Raw genomic sequence first — 15,660 nt, 5'->3', positions numbered from 1 at the left:
TGGGACTCAGGGGGCGTCAAGGCTGGGGAAGAGGTGCAGCTTGACAAGGCTCTCCCCACCTGGGACCACCTGTCCAGGTGCAGGGGTGCAGGGAGGAGGTACAGGAAGGGCAGGTAGGGTGGTGGAAGTCCCACCAGGGAGGCTGAGATGGTCAGCGTCCAGGAGGGAGTGGGCCCAGTCCTGCCCCTCAGGTCCCCTCCATCCTAACCAGGCACTCTCTGCAGTGTCCACCGCAGGGCCACACTGGCTGGGGTGGGATGAACCTTGAGCACAGCCTCACACCGTCCAGGCCTCCCCCGCTCCCCGTGCCTGAGGAGCCCAGAGCTCCGTCCTCCCCAGCTCTCCCTCCCTGGGCCCTCTACACCCGCACCCAGCCCATCCATCTCCCCGCGGCCATGGCTGCCGCGCTGCCTCCTGCTATTGAGCAGCGAGATGAGAAGGTGTGAAGGATATGGGGGCACCCAGGACAGGCTGGCAAGCAAGATGGATGAGGGGGCAGGGGGCCAGGAGGTGCCTCGGGCGGGAAGAGCAGACTGGCTGGGGAAGAGGCTGTTGAAGAAGGGAGGCGTGCCTCTGTGTGTGTGTGTGGTGCGCATGTGAGAGACAGCAATGCGTTTCTGTGCACACGGGCGGTGGCAGGTCACTGAGTCTTGAGTCTGTGTGTGCCCATGGGTTGGCATGCCAGTGAGCTCACATGCATGTGGCAGGCTTCCCATCTCACAGACCAAAGGCAAGTGCAAGCGCACACACACACACACAAACACACACCAGAAGCCAGTAGACCCCTAGGTCCCTGGGAGTCCAGGCTGAGGGGGCACCAACCTCATCACCTCTCCTATCTCCCCCTAGCTCCACCGTGGCTCCTGGGACAGGGTGGCATGGCTTCGCCTCACTAGGCGGCCCCTCATCCCTGGGAGACTCTGGGACACTCCTCAAAAAGGCAGAGGACTCGCCCCATCCTGCCCAGCAGCAGACCCCAGGGCTGGGTCTGTGCCAGGGTCGGCCCTCACTCTCCTGACGGGATTTCTCCCAGCCTGGCCCCAGGGACCTGGGGCGTGTGGTGGGGGGTGAGGCAGCAGTCCCCCTGAGCTGAGGGAGGAGAGTTTGCCCTCATTGAGTGGGTCTGAGAGGGGCCGGGGTGTCACGCTGTATCCCCAGAGCTAGACTGTGGAGGAGCTGTGGGGTCCAGTTGACTTTGGGAACCCCGATCAGGCACGCCAAGCCCAGCCCAGTGTGCTCTCGCCTGGTGCCCCGGCCCATGGCCCTAGAGTGGGCCAACCCAGGGTTAGTCCGATGACCTGTGCAGAGCCACATGGCAGCAAGCAGCGTGGGGAGACCCCCCCTTCCCTTTCTGACTGGCCACCTGTGTGTTCCCTGAATGCCCCATTCCAAATAGGCAGGGGCTGCTGGGGAAGGTGCCCAGTCAGGACTTGCCCCCACAGCCTCTGACTTGGGCCAGCCTCCCCTGACCCTGTGGGGCCTGTGTAGGCACCATCAGCCAAGATGGGGACAGCTTACTGCACCCCCCAGGTGGGGCCAGCCCATCCCAGGCAGAAGCGACTACGCACTTAGTTCAGTTGGGGAAACCGAGGCACAGGGCCATCAGGTCCTGCCAGTGTCCACAGCTCATGGGCTGAGCGGTCAGGAGTACCTGGCCTCCCACCTCCCAGTCCAAGGGCTCTGCTTCTGCTCATACAAGTGGCTGCTGCCCCCTTGCCTTTCCGGCCCGAGGTCCCTGGTGATTCCATGACAGCAGCCCCGGTCAGGGGTCTGGGTCCTGGGAAGAGGCAGCGCCTCTGCCATTCAGCCTTCCATGCTTCTACCGCAGCCCCTCGACCTCCCCGAGGCCCTGTCAGCCCTGGACCCTCCATTCAGCCGGGGCCAAACCCCTGCGGATCTCCCAGCCTGTCCTGGAGGTGGGCCCCCGCCCTGCGTGCATCTGGGCCCATTGATCAGGAATGGCTGGGGGGCGCCTAGCTAGGGAGGGGAGGAAGCCAGGAGCAGAGACCGGGAGGGGGAGAGGCGGCCTCACCACGTCAGAGCTTCCGCACCTGCCCTCCTCCCGCACAGCATTGCTCCTGGAACCGGACGAGCCCAGCCCAGGGCCTCGCACAGTCCAGTCTGAGGGTGGCTTGCAGAAGGGGCTCTGCACACCCCAGCGCTGAGGTCCCACCTGCAGAGACCAGTTGCCTGGCTTGGGGACAGAACCAAGACGTAGACGATCCAGGAGGGAAGGACAGTCCTGCCAGGAGGCTGGGGACCGAGGGAGGGCCTGAGCACTGAGCCGTGCTGCCGATGGACTGGGAGACCGGGAGAGGCTGACCACTGGGGCAGCAGGCAGGGACCCCAGCTGAACCACTGTCTCCAGGAATCGGAAGTCCAGGCTGTTCCATGGCAGGTAAGGGGCAGGCAGCCAAGGCAGTCCCACAAGTGAGTTCAAGCTCCAGGGTGGGTCGGGTGGGGCAGGGTCTAGGCTTAGGGACCAGGGAAACAGGACTGTACCTAGGGCCTGGGCAAGAGGATGGGGCAGGGGCACCCCAGGCTGAGGCCTCAGGCCCCACCAGGGCGGGGCCCACGCAGCCATTCAAGTGCAAATGTGGGGGTGCTGATAGGCAGCAGGATAGAGCCATTTCTGGGGGTGAAAGCCTTATCAGGCCTGGGGGACCTTGGGCCTGGCCCCTCCTTTCTCTGGGCCTCACCCCTTGCATATCAAGGTGGACAAGGAGCTGCAACTTCCCCTCCAAATCCTACTCCATGTCAGTGGAAATTGGCAATCAAGAGGTGTTGGATTTCAGAGAAAGTGGGCAGAGGACAGGCCCCTCCCCAGAGTTACTGAGGGCGGCACAGGACAGCATGTGAACCAGGAGGGGCAGGGTCTAGGCTCAGAAAAGACTGGGGAGCCAGTAACCAGCCTGTGAAGCCCCCAGGCCCAGCAAAACCACGAGCCTCTCTCCCTTGGGACACATCACCAAAGACTCTGGGGCTGGCGTCGGTTATCTGGATGATATTCCTGCCCCAGCAGGACAGCTAAGTGACGGGCAACTGCCCAGCTGACGGCCTGGTCCAGGTGATGGGGGACATCGGTTCATCCACCCTTCATCTCTGGGGGATTTAGACCTGATATGTCCCGTCCCCTTTCTGTAAGACCCACCCATCCCCAGACTGCAGAGCTTCCAGGGACTTTAGTGAGGTGCCACTTCAGGGCTGCTGAGGATGGGACCACGGACCCTGGACCCCACACTCTCACCTGGTACCTACTCTGCACTGGCTCTGGCCAGGTGCTGCCTGCCTGTCAACTCATCACATGCTGTATCATCCCAGGAAACTCCCTCCACCCATGGACCTGTCCATCCATCCATCCAGCACCATAATTCTACCTCTTCCCCGGGGGATCACACAGTTTTACCAGGTTCCCAACCCATGTGGGGCTGCTAGAAATGAACAGTCTGCTTTTCAGGATGCCTTTTCTAGTTTTAAAATGTTGTGTTAAAATATACACAACATGGGTCTTCCCTGATGGCTCAGACAGTAAAGAATCCGCCTGTAATGCAGGACACCCGGGTTTGATCCTTGAGTCGGGAAGATTCCCTGGAGAAGGGCATGGCAACCCAATCCAGTATTCTTGCCTGGAGAATTTCATGGACAGAGGAACCTGGCAGACAACAGTCCATGGAGTCTCAAAGAGTCAGACATGACTAGCGACTAACAGTTTCTTTTTCACTTTTTCATAATATAAAAACTATCATTTTAAGTATTTTAAAGTGTTCAGTGGCCTTAAGCACATTCATATTGGTGTGCAACCATCACTACCATCCATCTCCGGAACTTTCTGCATCTTGCAAAGCTGAAACACTGTCCCCATTGAACATTAATTCATTCCCTCTCCCTGCCCCTGGCAACCGTCATCCACTTTCCATTTATGAATTTCACTACTAGGCACCTCTTATGAGTGGAATCATATAGTCTTTGTCCTTTTGTGACTGGCTTGTTTTACTTAGCGTAACATCCTCAAGGTTCATCCATGCCATGGTCTGCCTCATAACACCCTTCCTTTTAAAGACTGAATAATATCTCATCGTCTGGATACACATGTTCTTCTTATCCATTCATCCAGCAGTGGACAGACACTAGGGTTGCATCCACATTTTAGCTGTTGTGAACAATGCTGCTCTGAATACCAGTGAACCCATATCTGTTCAGGTACTTGCTCTTGATTCTTATGGGCATTCCAGTATTCTTGCCTGGAGAATTCCATGGATAGAGGAAGCTGACAGGCTGTAGTCCACAGGGTCACAGAGAGTCGGACATGGGCTTCCCAAGTGGCACAGTGGTAAAAAATCCGCCCACCAATGCAGGAGACCCAAAGAGTCAGACATGACTGACTAACAATTCCACTTTTCATAGTAATTCTATCTTTCATATTTTGAGGAACCGTCAGTGGTTTTCCACAGGGGCTACACCGTCTAACATTCCACCAGCAATGCACAAAGGTCCCAGTTTCTCTACATCTTCACCGACACGTGTAACACTTTTGGTTATTGGTTTTGTTACTTGCTTTGGTTTTTGGTAATAGCCATCCTTGTGGGTAAAAAGTATCTCATTGTAGTTAAAATAATTTTTTTTAAATAAGAAGGATGGAGCCGAGGCAAACTTTTGCCCAAGCCGTGTGCCAGGATTGCAGACCAAAAATGGGCTCTTTTATCTTTTTAAGATTTAGTTTTGGCTGCTCTGGGTCTCCATGGCTGCATGCAGGGGTCATTCTTTGTGGCGGTGCTTGGGCTTCTCATCGGGGTGGCTTCTCTTGAGGCAGAACACAGCCTCTAGGGTCCGTGGGCTTCAGGAGTTACGACACACAGGCTTAGTGGCTCTGCAGCATGTGAGATTTTCCCAGACCAGGGATCAAACCCGTATCCCCTGCATTGGCAGTTAGATTCTTAACTACTAGGCCACCAGGGAAGCCCCAAAGAGGGGCTCTTTAGAAAAAAGTGAGGAGGCCAGAGGGGAAAGATGTTAGAACTGGCTTGGAGAATCCCATGGACAGAAGAGCCTGGTGGGCAACAGTCCATGGGGTCACAAAGAGTCGGACACGACTGAGTGATTAACACAGCTTCAGGGTCAGAGATGGGTAAGAGTCATTCACAGTAATTTGGGGGTCTCCTTCAGCTCAGTATTCCTTAAGCAGCACGAGGAAGCCAGGTCTGCACAGAACTGAGAAAGACCCCATCCCCACCCCACCCCCCCCACAACCTCACCTGTACCATCATCCATAACAAGGTCCTTTCTGAAGGGCCTACTGTGTGTCAGGCCCTGTGTGTGTCTTCACGAATCCTCACGTCAGCCCAATAAGACAGATTTAAGAATTCCTTGGGACAGATGTGGAAACCGAGGTTCCAGGAGGTGAAATAATTTGCTCAAGGTCACATGGCCTCCTGATGGCTCAAAGATTCCCTGGGAAGCCAGACAGGTCCTGTCTCTGGCCTCCAGGAGCTTTAAGTGAACATTTACCTCATGAAGTGATGCTGAGTTAGGGATCCTATGGGAACACAGACCTGGCAATCAGGGAGGGCTTCCTGGAAGAAGAGGCATCAAGCCCTGGAAGAAGAAGGGCTTCCTGAAAGATGAATGCTGGCTGGGTGGAGTGGGGGTGGGTGAGGAGAACAGAGGCCAAAGGCCCATATTGTGTCCTCTCTCCCCAGCCTTCCTCTCTGCTAGCCTTGGGGTATTTGCCCCCTCAGAGACCTACACACTGCCCATGACCAGCTCCAGCTGGGAGCCCCAGCCAGACTCCATGTTACCATCAGGCCCTTCCACTGGTTCCACAGGGGCCCCAGCGGTGGCTGAGCCCACGGTGCAGGGCCCCAAGAACCCACATGTGTCCAGTGTGACGGTTCAGCTGGAGATGAAGGCTCTGTGGGAAGAGTTCAACCAGCTGGGCACAGAGATGATCGTCACCAAGGCGGGCAGGTATGAGCACGGGGGGTGAGGGGGTGGCGGGAGGGGTGGAGAGGCTGGAACCATGCTGGGGCCGCTGAGCACCCCCTCTCGCAGGAGGATGTTCCCCACCTTCCAGGTGAAGATACTGGGCATGGACTCGCTGGCTGACTACGCCCTGCTCATGGATTTCGTGCCTTTGGACGACAAGAGATACAGGTCAGGGGCTGGCTGGGGCTCGCAGCTCAGACCTCAGGCACTGAGACGGGGAAGCAGAAGCCCACCTGCTCCCTGGGTGAATAGAGGCCAGTCGGAGCAGTGTCAGGGGGTCTATCCCTGCCAGGCAGGGACGGACGGGGCTAGCCCAGGGCGGCTGGTGCGACCGTGGGGACCCCAGGCCGGACAGCCTTCTGGAGCCTCTGGTTCCTTGTGTGCGGATGGGCCAGCACTTGGGCAGTAGGGGAGATGGTGACCCCCGTCAGTCTCGGCTCCAGGTGGGGGCAGCAGATGAGGTAGGCGCCCTGGGGTGCAGTCAGGGCGCCCTCGCCACCTCGCTCCGTCCCCAGGTATGCCTTCCACAGCTCTGCCTGGCTGGTAGCAGGCAAGGCGGACCCGGCCACGCCTGGCCGTGTGCACTTCCACCCCGACTCGCCAGCCAAGGGCGCGCAGTGGATGCGTCAGATCGTGTCCTTCGACAAGCTCAAGCTGACCAACAACCTGCTGGATGAAAACGGCCACGTGAGGCCCGGGCCACCGTGGGGAGGGGCTGGGCCAGGACAGGGGACACTGGGGCCTGGGTGTGATGAAGCCGGGGCTAGAACCGGCTTCGGCTTTGATGCCCAATTCCCCCTGGCCAGGGGGTCGGACAGCAGAGAGAACTGCCCAGACCCACCACAGATGCAAGAACATAGCACTTTATCCCAGGCAAAGATCAGGCTGACGTCAGGAGAAAAAGGAGACAGGGAAGGGGTCTGAGACGGAGGCAGCAACTGAGGCTATTAGAAGTCTGATGGAGTGGAGGAGGGAGCCTGTATATATAGAAGAGGGAGCTGTGGCAGGCAGAGGGCCCAGCGAGTGCACAGGCCCTGAGGCAGGAGGATACTGGGGAGCCGAGGGGACCTGTGAGGTGGCTCCCGTGTGGCTGGAGTGGGGCTGGAGTGGAGCTGGAGTGGAGCGAGGAGGGGCAGCGGGAGGGGAAGAGATACTAGGGGCGGCCTGCGCTGATCTGCAGGACCAGTTGGCTGCGGAGAGGATTTGGATCTTTACTCTGTGTGGGGCGGGAGCCATGGATGGGGGGTGGTGGTTCTGAGCTGCAGCTCATTAGGGCGGCCGTGTGGAAAACGGGCAGAGGCACCAAGTGGAGACAGGGAGCGCAGCTGGGAGGCGGCTGCAGAAATCCAGGAGAAAGATGGTCGTGGCTGGGCTGCTTGGAGGCCACGGGGTAGGAGGGGTGGTCAGATCCCAGACCATCCTTTCACTCCTGTGGGAGTGAAAGAGGCCAAGCCACCCAGACGCTCAGACACAAAGGGGCCTTTGACTCAGAACCGCAGACTCGCAACCTCACATGGGGCACCACCAGTTATGAGACAGGGTCAGGGGTGGGGGGCCCTGGAGGAAGGGCGTCAGCCTCAACGAGGGTTGGCTGCCATCCTCCCCACCTGCCCCACAGATCATCCTCAACTCCATGCACCGCTACCAGCCGCGCTTCCACGTGGTCTTCGTGGATCCGCGCAAAGACAGCGAGCGCTACGCCCAGGAGAACTTCAAGTCCTTCATTTTCGCAGAGACCCAGTTCACGGCTGTGACAGCGTATCAGAACCACCGGGTACGTCAGGCCACCGTTCCTGACCTGACTCCGCTAGCCCATCACGTGGGAGAAACTGAAGTACCAGGTTCTTAGGCCCGACAGGCACACAGAGCCCTGCTCATCTGTCCTTCCAGGGCTCCATGGGCATCAGCCCACAGTCATTCCTCTGCCTTCACGCCCACTGGCTCTGTGGTTCCTGGACTGAGAGGCCCAGGGCCTCCAGAGTGCGGGGATCCAGGGAGGAGAGGGTGACTAGCCCGGGGCCCCACAGCCTCTTCCCAGCTCAAGGCTGACCTCTAACTACACTCTCTCCTCTGCAGATCACCCAGCTGAAAATTGCCAGCAACCCTTTTGCCAAGGGCTTTCGGGAGAGTGACCCAGACTCCTGGTACCTTCTGGCCCCATCCCCTCACCCCATTTCTATCCCTAGGCATCTCTTAAGGTCTCAGCTCCTGACCCTTCTCTCAGGGTCACAGCCACTGGCTTGTCTTGGGGTCCCACTGCCTGACTCAGACCATGACCCTTGGCCTGGGCTCCCCACCATGACCCTGCCCCCATTCTTGCTTGCCCCACCTCCAGGCCTATATCTCCACGGCCCCTGCTCAGCGTCCCGACCCGGAGTCGCAGCAGCCTCGGCCCCCACCTGCTGAAAGGCTCTACTGAGCGGGAGAAAGGTCAGCCCCCAGGCCCACAGACACCGTGGGACTGGAGCCCGCTGAGCAGGCAGGAGGGGAGGGGACAAGGCCACGGGCCCCCCAGGAAGGAGCTGTAGACTGCTCAGCAAGCTCACCAGGCATCTGTGTGGACAGAGAGGAGGAGCAGAAATGTCTGAGACAATTTTGGACCCAGGGCAGGGAGAACAGTTGGGCAGGGACAAAGTGCGGAGAGCAGGGGTGGTGGGGGGTGAGGGTAGAGGTCAGGTAGACATCCTGGAGGAGGCAGTTCCTGGGCTGGGCCTTGGAGGACTGAGAAGGAGGGAGGAGGAGGGGAAGAAATTCCAGGCAGAGGCAAGAGCAAGCACAAAGGCTAAGTGCTGGGCAACTTGAGAAAGGAGAGCAGCCGGGTCTCAGAGCAGCGTGCTGAAGGTGTGAGGGGAGGCCTGGGGTCCACTGAGACCATGCCCTCCCCCCTCAGACCCCAACAAAGCCTTCACCTCCAGGATTCCCGCCAGGCTCCACCATCAGCTGCTGGCGCCTCCTGAGGCACTGCTGGCCCCAGCCACCTACCCGCCTCTCGCCTACGAGGGCCTGTACACTGGAGCCTCAAGCCCCGTCCGACCAAGGGCCCGACCAACACCATACCCCCTCCCCAATATCCAGGCTGACAGGGACCAGGGGACCCTGCCCCTCCCAGCAGGGCTGGGGCTCCTCTCCCCCACTGCAATGTGCCTGGGGCCTGGCCAGGACCCACAGTGATGGTGGGGGCCCTGCGGACAGAGTCCTCTCACCCTGGAGCCCACTCTCTTTGGCCTTACCTCTGCAGAGAGACCCCCCCACCCACCCACTTGACCAGGAGAGCAGGGCAGGTGGAAGCCCAGAGAAGAAAGCGACCTGCCCAGAGTTACCAGGCTGCGGTGGTGCCAGGCTTGGAACTGGACCCCCTATCTCCAAGCTGCCCCTCTGCCTTGGGGGTGACTCCTCCAAACCCTGCTTTACCTCTTTCTTCCCTCCAACATTAAACCATTTGGAATGGGTGGTCAGAGCACTTCTGTCCTCGGAGTTCAGAGTGGAGGGCCTCAGGAAAGCCCACACCCCAGAGTCTGGGCTGCAGACATCACAAAGCTCTGCTCCGTGCTGCTGGCGTCCCAGGGAGCAGAGTCATGGTAAAGCTGGCAACACAAGCTGAGTGGCAGGGCTGTGAGGGAGGTTGTATTCCCGCCCTCTGCCTCGCCCACCCAGATGAGGACCAGAACTGCAGCTCAGGGAGGCACTGCTCAAAGTCGAAGCAAAGCATGGGACACCTGCCATTCATTTCACGTTTAGGTGCTGTGTGCAAAACCAGGGTGTCTGGTCCTTGGTGGGGGAGCCACAGTCTGGCAGAGGGGTGCAGCACGCCACAGGCAGTGACCACAGGGGTCATGGTGGGGGTGACGCTAGGAGTTTGAGAATTCAATCAAAATTCCAGGCAGGAGAGCTTCTAGAGAAAGTGACCAGCACCTGTAAGAGTAGAAGTTGCAGAGGAGATGGGAGAGGAGGAGGCCAGCTCCTGGAGGTGGGAAAAGCAGGGGAAAGGTCTGGGGCTGGAGTGGGTTCCCTGGAGCGAGAGGGCGCAGCTCATGCCACCCAGCGGAGCCAGGAGATAGGGCCCGGACGGCGGACAGGGCTGGGCACTCCTTCCCGCGGCCCCAGGCAACTCTACTCGTTAAACGCCGACTCCAAACATCCTGCAGCACTTGCGGGCGCAGAGAAATGCGGGGCCTCAACAATCAGACACCCCGAATTCCAAACCCCGCGGTCAGTACGACCGACCCCGGTCGCTGGCCAGACACGAGTCCAGTTGCACTAGGCAGGAGACACTCTTCAGACCCGTCGGGCCAGACCCGCCCCTTCCCGCCCCGCCCCAGACCCGCCCCTTCCCGCCCCGCCCCAGACCCGCCCCTTCCCGCCCCGCCCCAGACCCGCCCCTTCCCGCCCCGCCCCAGACCCGCCCCTTCCCGCCCCGCCCCAGACCCGCCCCAGGCCCTCCCCTACCGCAAGCCCAGGCCTGCCCCTGCCGGAAGCCCAGGCTATCGAGCCCCGCCCCTTCCCGCCCCGCCCCACAATTCTCAGAGCGGCCCCGCCCCCGCCTGGGTCCGCCCCTTGGTCGGGCCCCGCCCTCGTAGGCGTGGCCTGTGCCGCCTCCGCGCCCCTCCAAGGCGGTCAAACTCCTCCCACGGCCCGCCCCCCCAAGTTCCCGAGAGACCTCCCCGAGTGTGCTGGCCCGAGCCTCTTCCCTCTCGCCGCCCGGTGCCCTTGGTGTCCCCGCCGCGCTGGACCGGACATGCTGCCCGACTGCCTGTCGGCGGAGGGCGAACAGCGCTGCCGGCGGTTGCTGGCGGGAGCCACGGCTCGCCTGCGCGCGCGGCCTGCGGCGGCCGCGGTCCTCGTGCCGCTGTGCTCGGTGCGCGGGGTCCCGGCGCTACTCTACACGCTGCGGTCCAGCCGCCTGGCCGGGAAGCACAAGGGTGACGTCAGGTAGACCTGCCGGGACCTCCTCTCGCTTCTAGGAGGGCGCTGCTAAACTCCGGAGACCGCCGGGTCGTGGGCAAAGCACTTAGCCTCCCCGAGCCTTGGTTTCCGCCTCTGCAGAATGGGTCTAAGTAGAGCCCTTGGGCCAGCCGGCTGCGGAGGGAGGAGCCTGGCGCCGCGGGTACTTCTGCCCCGGCGCCGCCGCGCTGACTCTCGAAGCGCGGGCGCGGGACGTAAGGTAGCTCAGCTGATAAAGACTCCGCCTGCAATGCAGGAGACCTCGGTTCGATTCCTGGGTCAGGAAGATCCCCTGGAGAAGGGATAGGCTACCCACTCCAGTATTCTTGGGCTACCCTGGTGGCTCAGACGGTAAAGAATCCGCCTGCAATGCAGGAGACCTGGGGTTCGATTCCAGGGTGGGGAAGAGTCCCCTGGAGGAGGGCATGGCAACCCACTCGTCTTCTTGCCTGGAGAATCCCCATGCACAGAGGAGCCTGACGGGCTACAGTCCACGGGGTCACAAAGAGCTGGATACGACTGAGCGACCAAGCACACACACTAAAAAAAGCAGAACTTCGCCCTTTCCCTGCAACTGCAGGATGATTCCCCTCCGGGAGCCAAGGGGGAGCGTGGGGCGGGGCTATCTGGCTTCCCGCCCAGGCCGTGACCCCCCCCTCCCCCCGGGGGAAACTGGGGACACCCTAGGGTCGCTGTCAGCACCTCTGGGGCGACCCACGATAAGCCCAGTTAGCGTGTCTGAGCCCCGGGGCTTCTCCCCCTTACTCCTGTTGTTCAGGGAGGTAAACCGAGCCTGCAGAGGCCATGGGGCTTATCCAGCCCTCTGTGCAAACTAGGGGCAGAGACTTTGTTTTAGGCGAGTCCCTGCCGCAGCGGCCACCCCCAGCACTTCATGGCCCCAGTGGCCCAAGAAGCAGGCTCCCTCTGCCTGTTCAGTTTCCCAGGTGGCAAGTGTGACCCCACTGATCGGGACGTGGTGCACACGGCCCTGAGGGAGACGCAGGAGGAGCTGGGCCTGGCTGTGCCCGAGGAGCAGGTGTGGGGAGTTCTGCGGCCCGTGCACGACCGGGTAAGCCCTTCAGGCCCTCACCCCGCTCGGCCTCTCTGCTCGCCCCGGGCTAGGAGCAGGGCGCTCAGGGACCAGGAGGGTGGCCGTGGGGACTGTGGCAGTCACCGAGGGCGGTGGGGTCCCAGACAACCTGCCCAGCCGTTGTGTTCCAACCTCCCACACCTGTCGGGAAGGGGCCAGGGGTATTTGATTCCCCTTTCACGGGATCCTGAGGCTCAGTTCTGGGATGGAGGTGGCTCCAGGTGAACCAGCTCCACTCAGCTTGGTGGACAGAGGTTGGGGAGGGTGTTGCAGGCTAGGCAGGGGTGATTTGAGGGTGGTAAAAGTAAGGGAGAGCAATGGTGCAGAGGCCCGAGTGGGTCTAGTGTGTTGAGGGGGCCTGAGCCAGTCAGCATGGCTGGAGCAAGTCCACGAGCAGGGCCGGGTGGACCCGGCCTGCAGGCTGTAGGCCCCAGAGGCCTCCCCTCAGTTTCCCCTGGCCCAAAGCTCCGCCCAGCCCAGCCCTGCCCTGACGGCCTGCTCCCCTCCCGCCACAGGAAAAGGCCACGGTGGTGCCGGTGCTGGCTGGAGTGGGCCCACTGGATCCCCAGAGCCTCAGGCCCAACCCCGAGGAGGTGAGTGGGGGCATCTGGGGAGGGGGAGGGCGGGTTGTCCCGATGGGGGAGGCTGCAGTGGCCAGCGCTCTGTCTGCCCTCTCGCTGCCCCCTGCCCACAGGTGGATGAAGTGTTCGCCCTGCCCCTGGCCCATCTGCTGCAGGAGCAGAACCAAGGTTACACCCACTTCTGCCGCGGTGGCCACTTCCAGTACACACTGCCCGTATTCCTACATGGGCCACACCGAGTCTGGGGCCTCACAGCCATCATCACTGAGTTCACCCTGAAGCTGCTGGCCCCTGGCATCTACCAGCCCCGCCTGGCTGGCCCGGAGCTGCCCCGGGGCTGAAGGCCTGGCCCCGAGCGGGCCCTGCTTTGGCCCGGCCAGGCCGGCTCCTCTCCAGGACTGAATAAAGAGCGTTTCCAAACACCGTGGCAAGTGCATCTTCTGCACTGGAGCCCTGACCTTGGGGCAGAGTCCATGGGACAGCTGGCCTGCTGGCTGGGACACCTTGGGATAATCACGCTGTCACTTGCTATGAGCGCATACTGTGTCTGGCATCTTTTCTCTCATTTCACATTTCACATTCACCACGGCCCTGGGAGGTGAGACCACTACTGTCCCTGGGTAGTGAGACGGGATCAGGGAGGGCAGACACCTTGCCCAAGGTCACCCAGGTTTGGGATTTGAACCAGACCCTGTCTGACACCAGAGCCCAAACTCCCAGCCACCACAGCCACTGCAGAACTGTCCTTCGAGCCTGGCTGACGCTGTGCCAGGCAGCAGGCATCCAGAGAGGAGCCCTGCATGTTACTGCAAACTTGTGACATGCCAGGTGCTGTGCTGGGGCCACGTTAAGTACAGCCAGATGCTACCCTGCCCTCAAAGGGTGCTCAGTCTTGGGGCAACCTTAGACCAGGTCACATAGATAATCGTGTGATTACACATTAATTACTCACAGATGTGTAATGGAATTACATATCCATCTTGTAAATCTCTGTGAGTCGAAGAGGTGGGGAGTCTGACCTGGACATGGTGGACTGGGCAGTATTAGGTAGGACAAGGGATAGAAAACACCACCCAGTGGCTGACTTTGCCAAAGGAGGAATTAAGTTCAGTTCAGCCACTCGGTCATGTTTGACTCTTTGCGACCCCATGGACTGCAGCATGCCAGACCTCCCTGTCCATCACCAACTCCCAGAGTTCACTCAAACTCATGTCCGTTGAATCAGTGATGTCATCCAACCATCTCATCCTCTGTTGTTCCCTTCCCCTCCTGCCTTCAGTCTTTCCCACATCAGGGTCTTTTCCAATGAGTTGGCCGTTCCCATCAGGTGGCCAGAGTATTGGAATTTCAGCTTCAACATCAGTCCTTCCAACGAATATTCAGGACCGATTTCCTTTAGGATGGACTGGTTGGATCTCCTTGCAGTCCAAGGGACTCTCAAGAGTCTTCTCCAACACCACAGTTCAAAAGCATCAATTCTTTGGCGCTCAGCTTTCTTTATGGTTCAACTCTCACATCCATACATGACTACTGGAAAAACCATAGCTTTGACTAGACAGACCTTTGTTGGCAAAGTATTGTCTCTGCTTTTTAATATGCTAAGTTGGTCATAACTTTTCTCCCAAGGAGTAAACGTCTTGTCATTTCATGGCTGCAGTCGCCATCTGGAGGAATAGTGATTGCGAACTCCACAGATAGACTAGCTTCAGGTGTAGCTGGATCCAGGAGCTCCGGGCACTCTTCTTTCTGTGCTTTCCACTGTATCAGCCTCGCTCTTGGGAGTATTCTTCACTCCCTAGAGATGAGAGATGAGGAGAAGACGACAGCTGTAGGACAGAACAGTACCAGCATCCCATCAGCAGAAAACAGCTTCTCTTTCTGGGCCAGTCTATCCCAGAGTTACACTTTCTTGGCTGACTTTGGGTCACATGACCTTCCTTGAGCCTGTCACTGGCTGCTGGACTTGGAATTCATTGATCAGCGGGGCCTGGGGCATAGGCCTGGGGAACAGGGTGAACCTCCTAGAATGCGAGTAGGGAAGGGGTGGCCCCCCAAAGATCCCATGGAAAGAGAAAGGGAAGGTGAGTAGGCAAAAGGCAGCCATATTCCCCTGCAGACAGTGACCCTGAGACCACAGATAAACAGGAGGAGGGCAGGTCGAAGGGCAAGGGAGGGAAGTTGGGGCAAAAGTGCAACCCCGATTAGGACTTGAGCCCACAGTCTTATAATTGGTGTCACTCACCTGGTGTCTCAACTTACTGAGGCTCAGGGTCTCATGTTTCAGCACAGAAGGAATTCGGCGAGAGGCAAAGTGCTAGGCAAGAAGTAGATTTATTAATATAGGACACTTGTGAGAGAGGAGGCTCTGCCCCAAGGATTAAGTGGGTTACATTTTTATAATCGAAGGAAAGTTGGGGAGAGGGGAAAGACCACCTTCTCATTCTTCGAGTAGACCTCAGGCTTTCATCACCAGGTGGGCTGCCCTGATAGCTCAGTTGGTATAGAATCCTCCTGCAATGCAGGAGACCCCGGTTCGATTCCTGGGTTGGGAAGATCCCCTGGAGAAGGGATAGGCTACCCACTCCAGCAGTCTGTCATGGAAAATTCCATGGACTGTATAGCCCATGGGGTCTCCAAAGCGTTGGACACGACTGAGCAACTTTCACTTTTCATCACTAGCTCGTCCTTCACATCGGACAGGAGAGTATCTGACCCTAGAAGGTCAAACTAGGACTGTCTCAGTGCTTAAATCAGCAGAATACTTTTTTTCTTTCACTTAATGACCTGAGGCATATCTCATGCTTCCATTTATGGTTTTATAGTTAAGCAAGCCTGCTTCGTCCCATGATGTTCTGATAGCTTTCTTGAGTGATCACTAACTTGCAGTGGCCCCCAGAGCTCCCTAGGGTCCCTGTCTCTAGTCCCCTACTGGGACTTCTGCAACTACTTGCATAACTATCCTTAGTTTATCCCTATCAGAAGGAGCGTCGTTGACTCAATGGACCTGAATCTGAGCAATCTCCAGAGATAGTGAAGGACAGGGAAGCCTGGTATGCTGCAGTCCAT

At 59.1% G+C, this 15,660-nt stretch overlaps 2 protein-coding genes and 1 long non-coding RNA gene across 3 annotated transcripts; 2 read left to right on the top strand and 1 right to left on the bottom strand.

The window, feature by feature from the left end:
* Positions 1–2,086: 2,086 nt before the first annotated feature.
* On the top strand, positions 2,087–9,432 carry TBX10 (T-box transcription factor 10). Its single transcript, XM_069565195.1, has 8 exons — positions 2,087–2,398; positions 5,697–5,964; positions 6,049–6,150; positions 6,498–6,669; positions 7,601–7,756; positions 8,059–8,126; positions 8,318–8,412; positions 8,873–9,432. The coding sequence occupies exons 1-8, from the start codon at positions 2,392–2,394 to the stop codon at positions 9,151–9,153; spliced, it is 1,149 nt and encodes a 382-aa protein (XP_069421296.1). The 5' UTR covers positions 2,087–2,391; the 3' UTR covers positions 9,154–9,432.
* Positions 9,433–10,615: 1,183 nt separating this feature from the next.
* Positions 10,616–13,014, top strand: NUDT8 (nudix hydrolase 8). Its single transcript, XM_069565194.1, has 4 exons — positions 10,616–10,911; positions 11,860–11,992; positions 12,529–12,606; positions 12,708–13,014. Exons 1-4 carry the CDS (start codon positions 10,718–10,720, stop codon positions 12,933–12,935), a joined length of 633 nt encoding a protein of 210 aa, XP_069421295.1. The 5' UTR covers positions 10,616–10,717; the 3' UTR covers positions 12,936–13,014.
* A 537-nt stretch (positions 13,015–13,551) lies between these two features.
* LOC138426551 (uncharacterized) lies at positions 13,552–14,908 on the bottom strand. Its single transcript, XR_011251689.1, has 2 exons — positions 14,837–14,908; positions 13,552–14,389 (listed from the first exon to the last, which is right to left on the bottom strand). It is a non-coding gene; the product is annotated as an uncharacterized lncRNA (long non-coding RNA).
* Positions 14,909–15,660: the final 752 nt, after the last annotated feature.

The sequence above is a fragment of the Ovis canadensis genome, chromosome 21 (assembly GCF_042477335.2).
Source record: "Ovis canadensis isolate MfBH-ARS-UI-01 breed Bighorn chromosome 21, ARS-UI_OviCan_v2, whole genome shotgun sequence".
Taxonomy (NCBI): Eukaryota; Metazoa; Chordata; class Mammalia; order Artiodactyla; family Bovidae; genus Ovis; species Ovis canadensis.
Note: the sequence above shows the minus strand (reverse complement) of the source record. Positions and strands in the feature narration are given on the sequence as shown.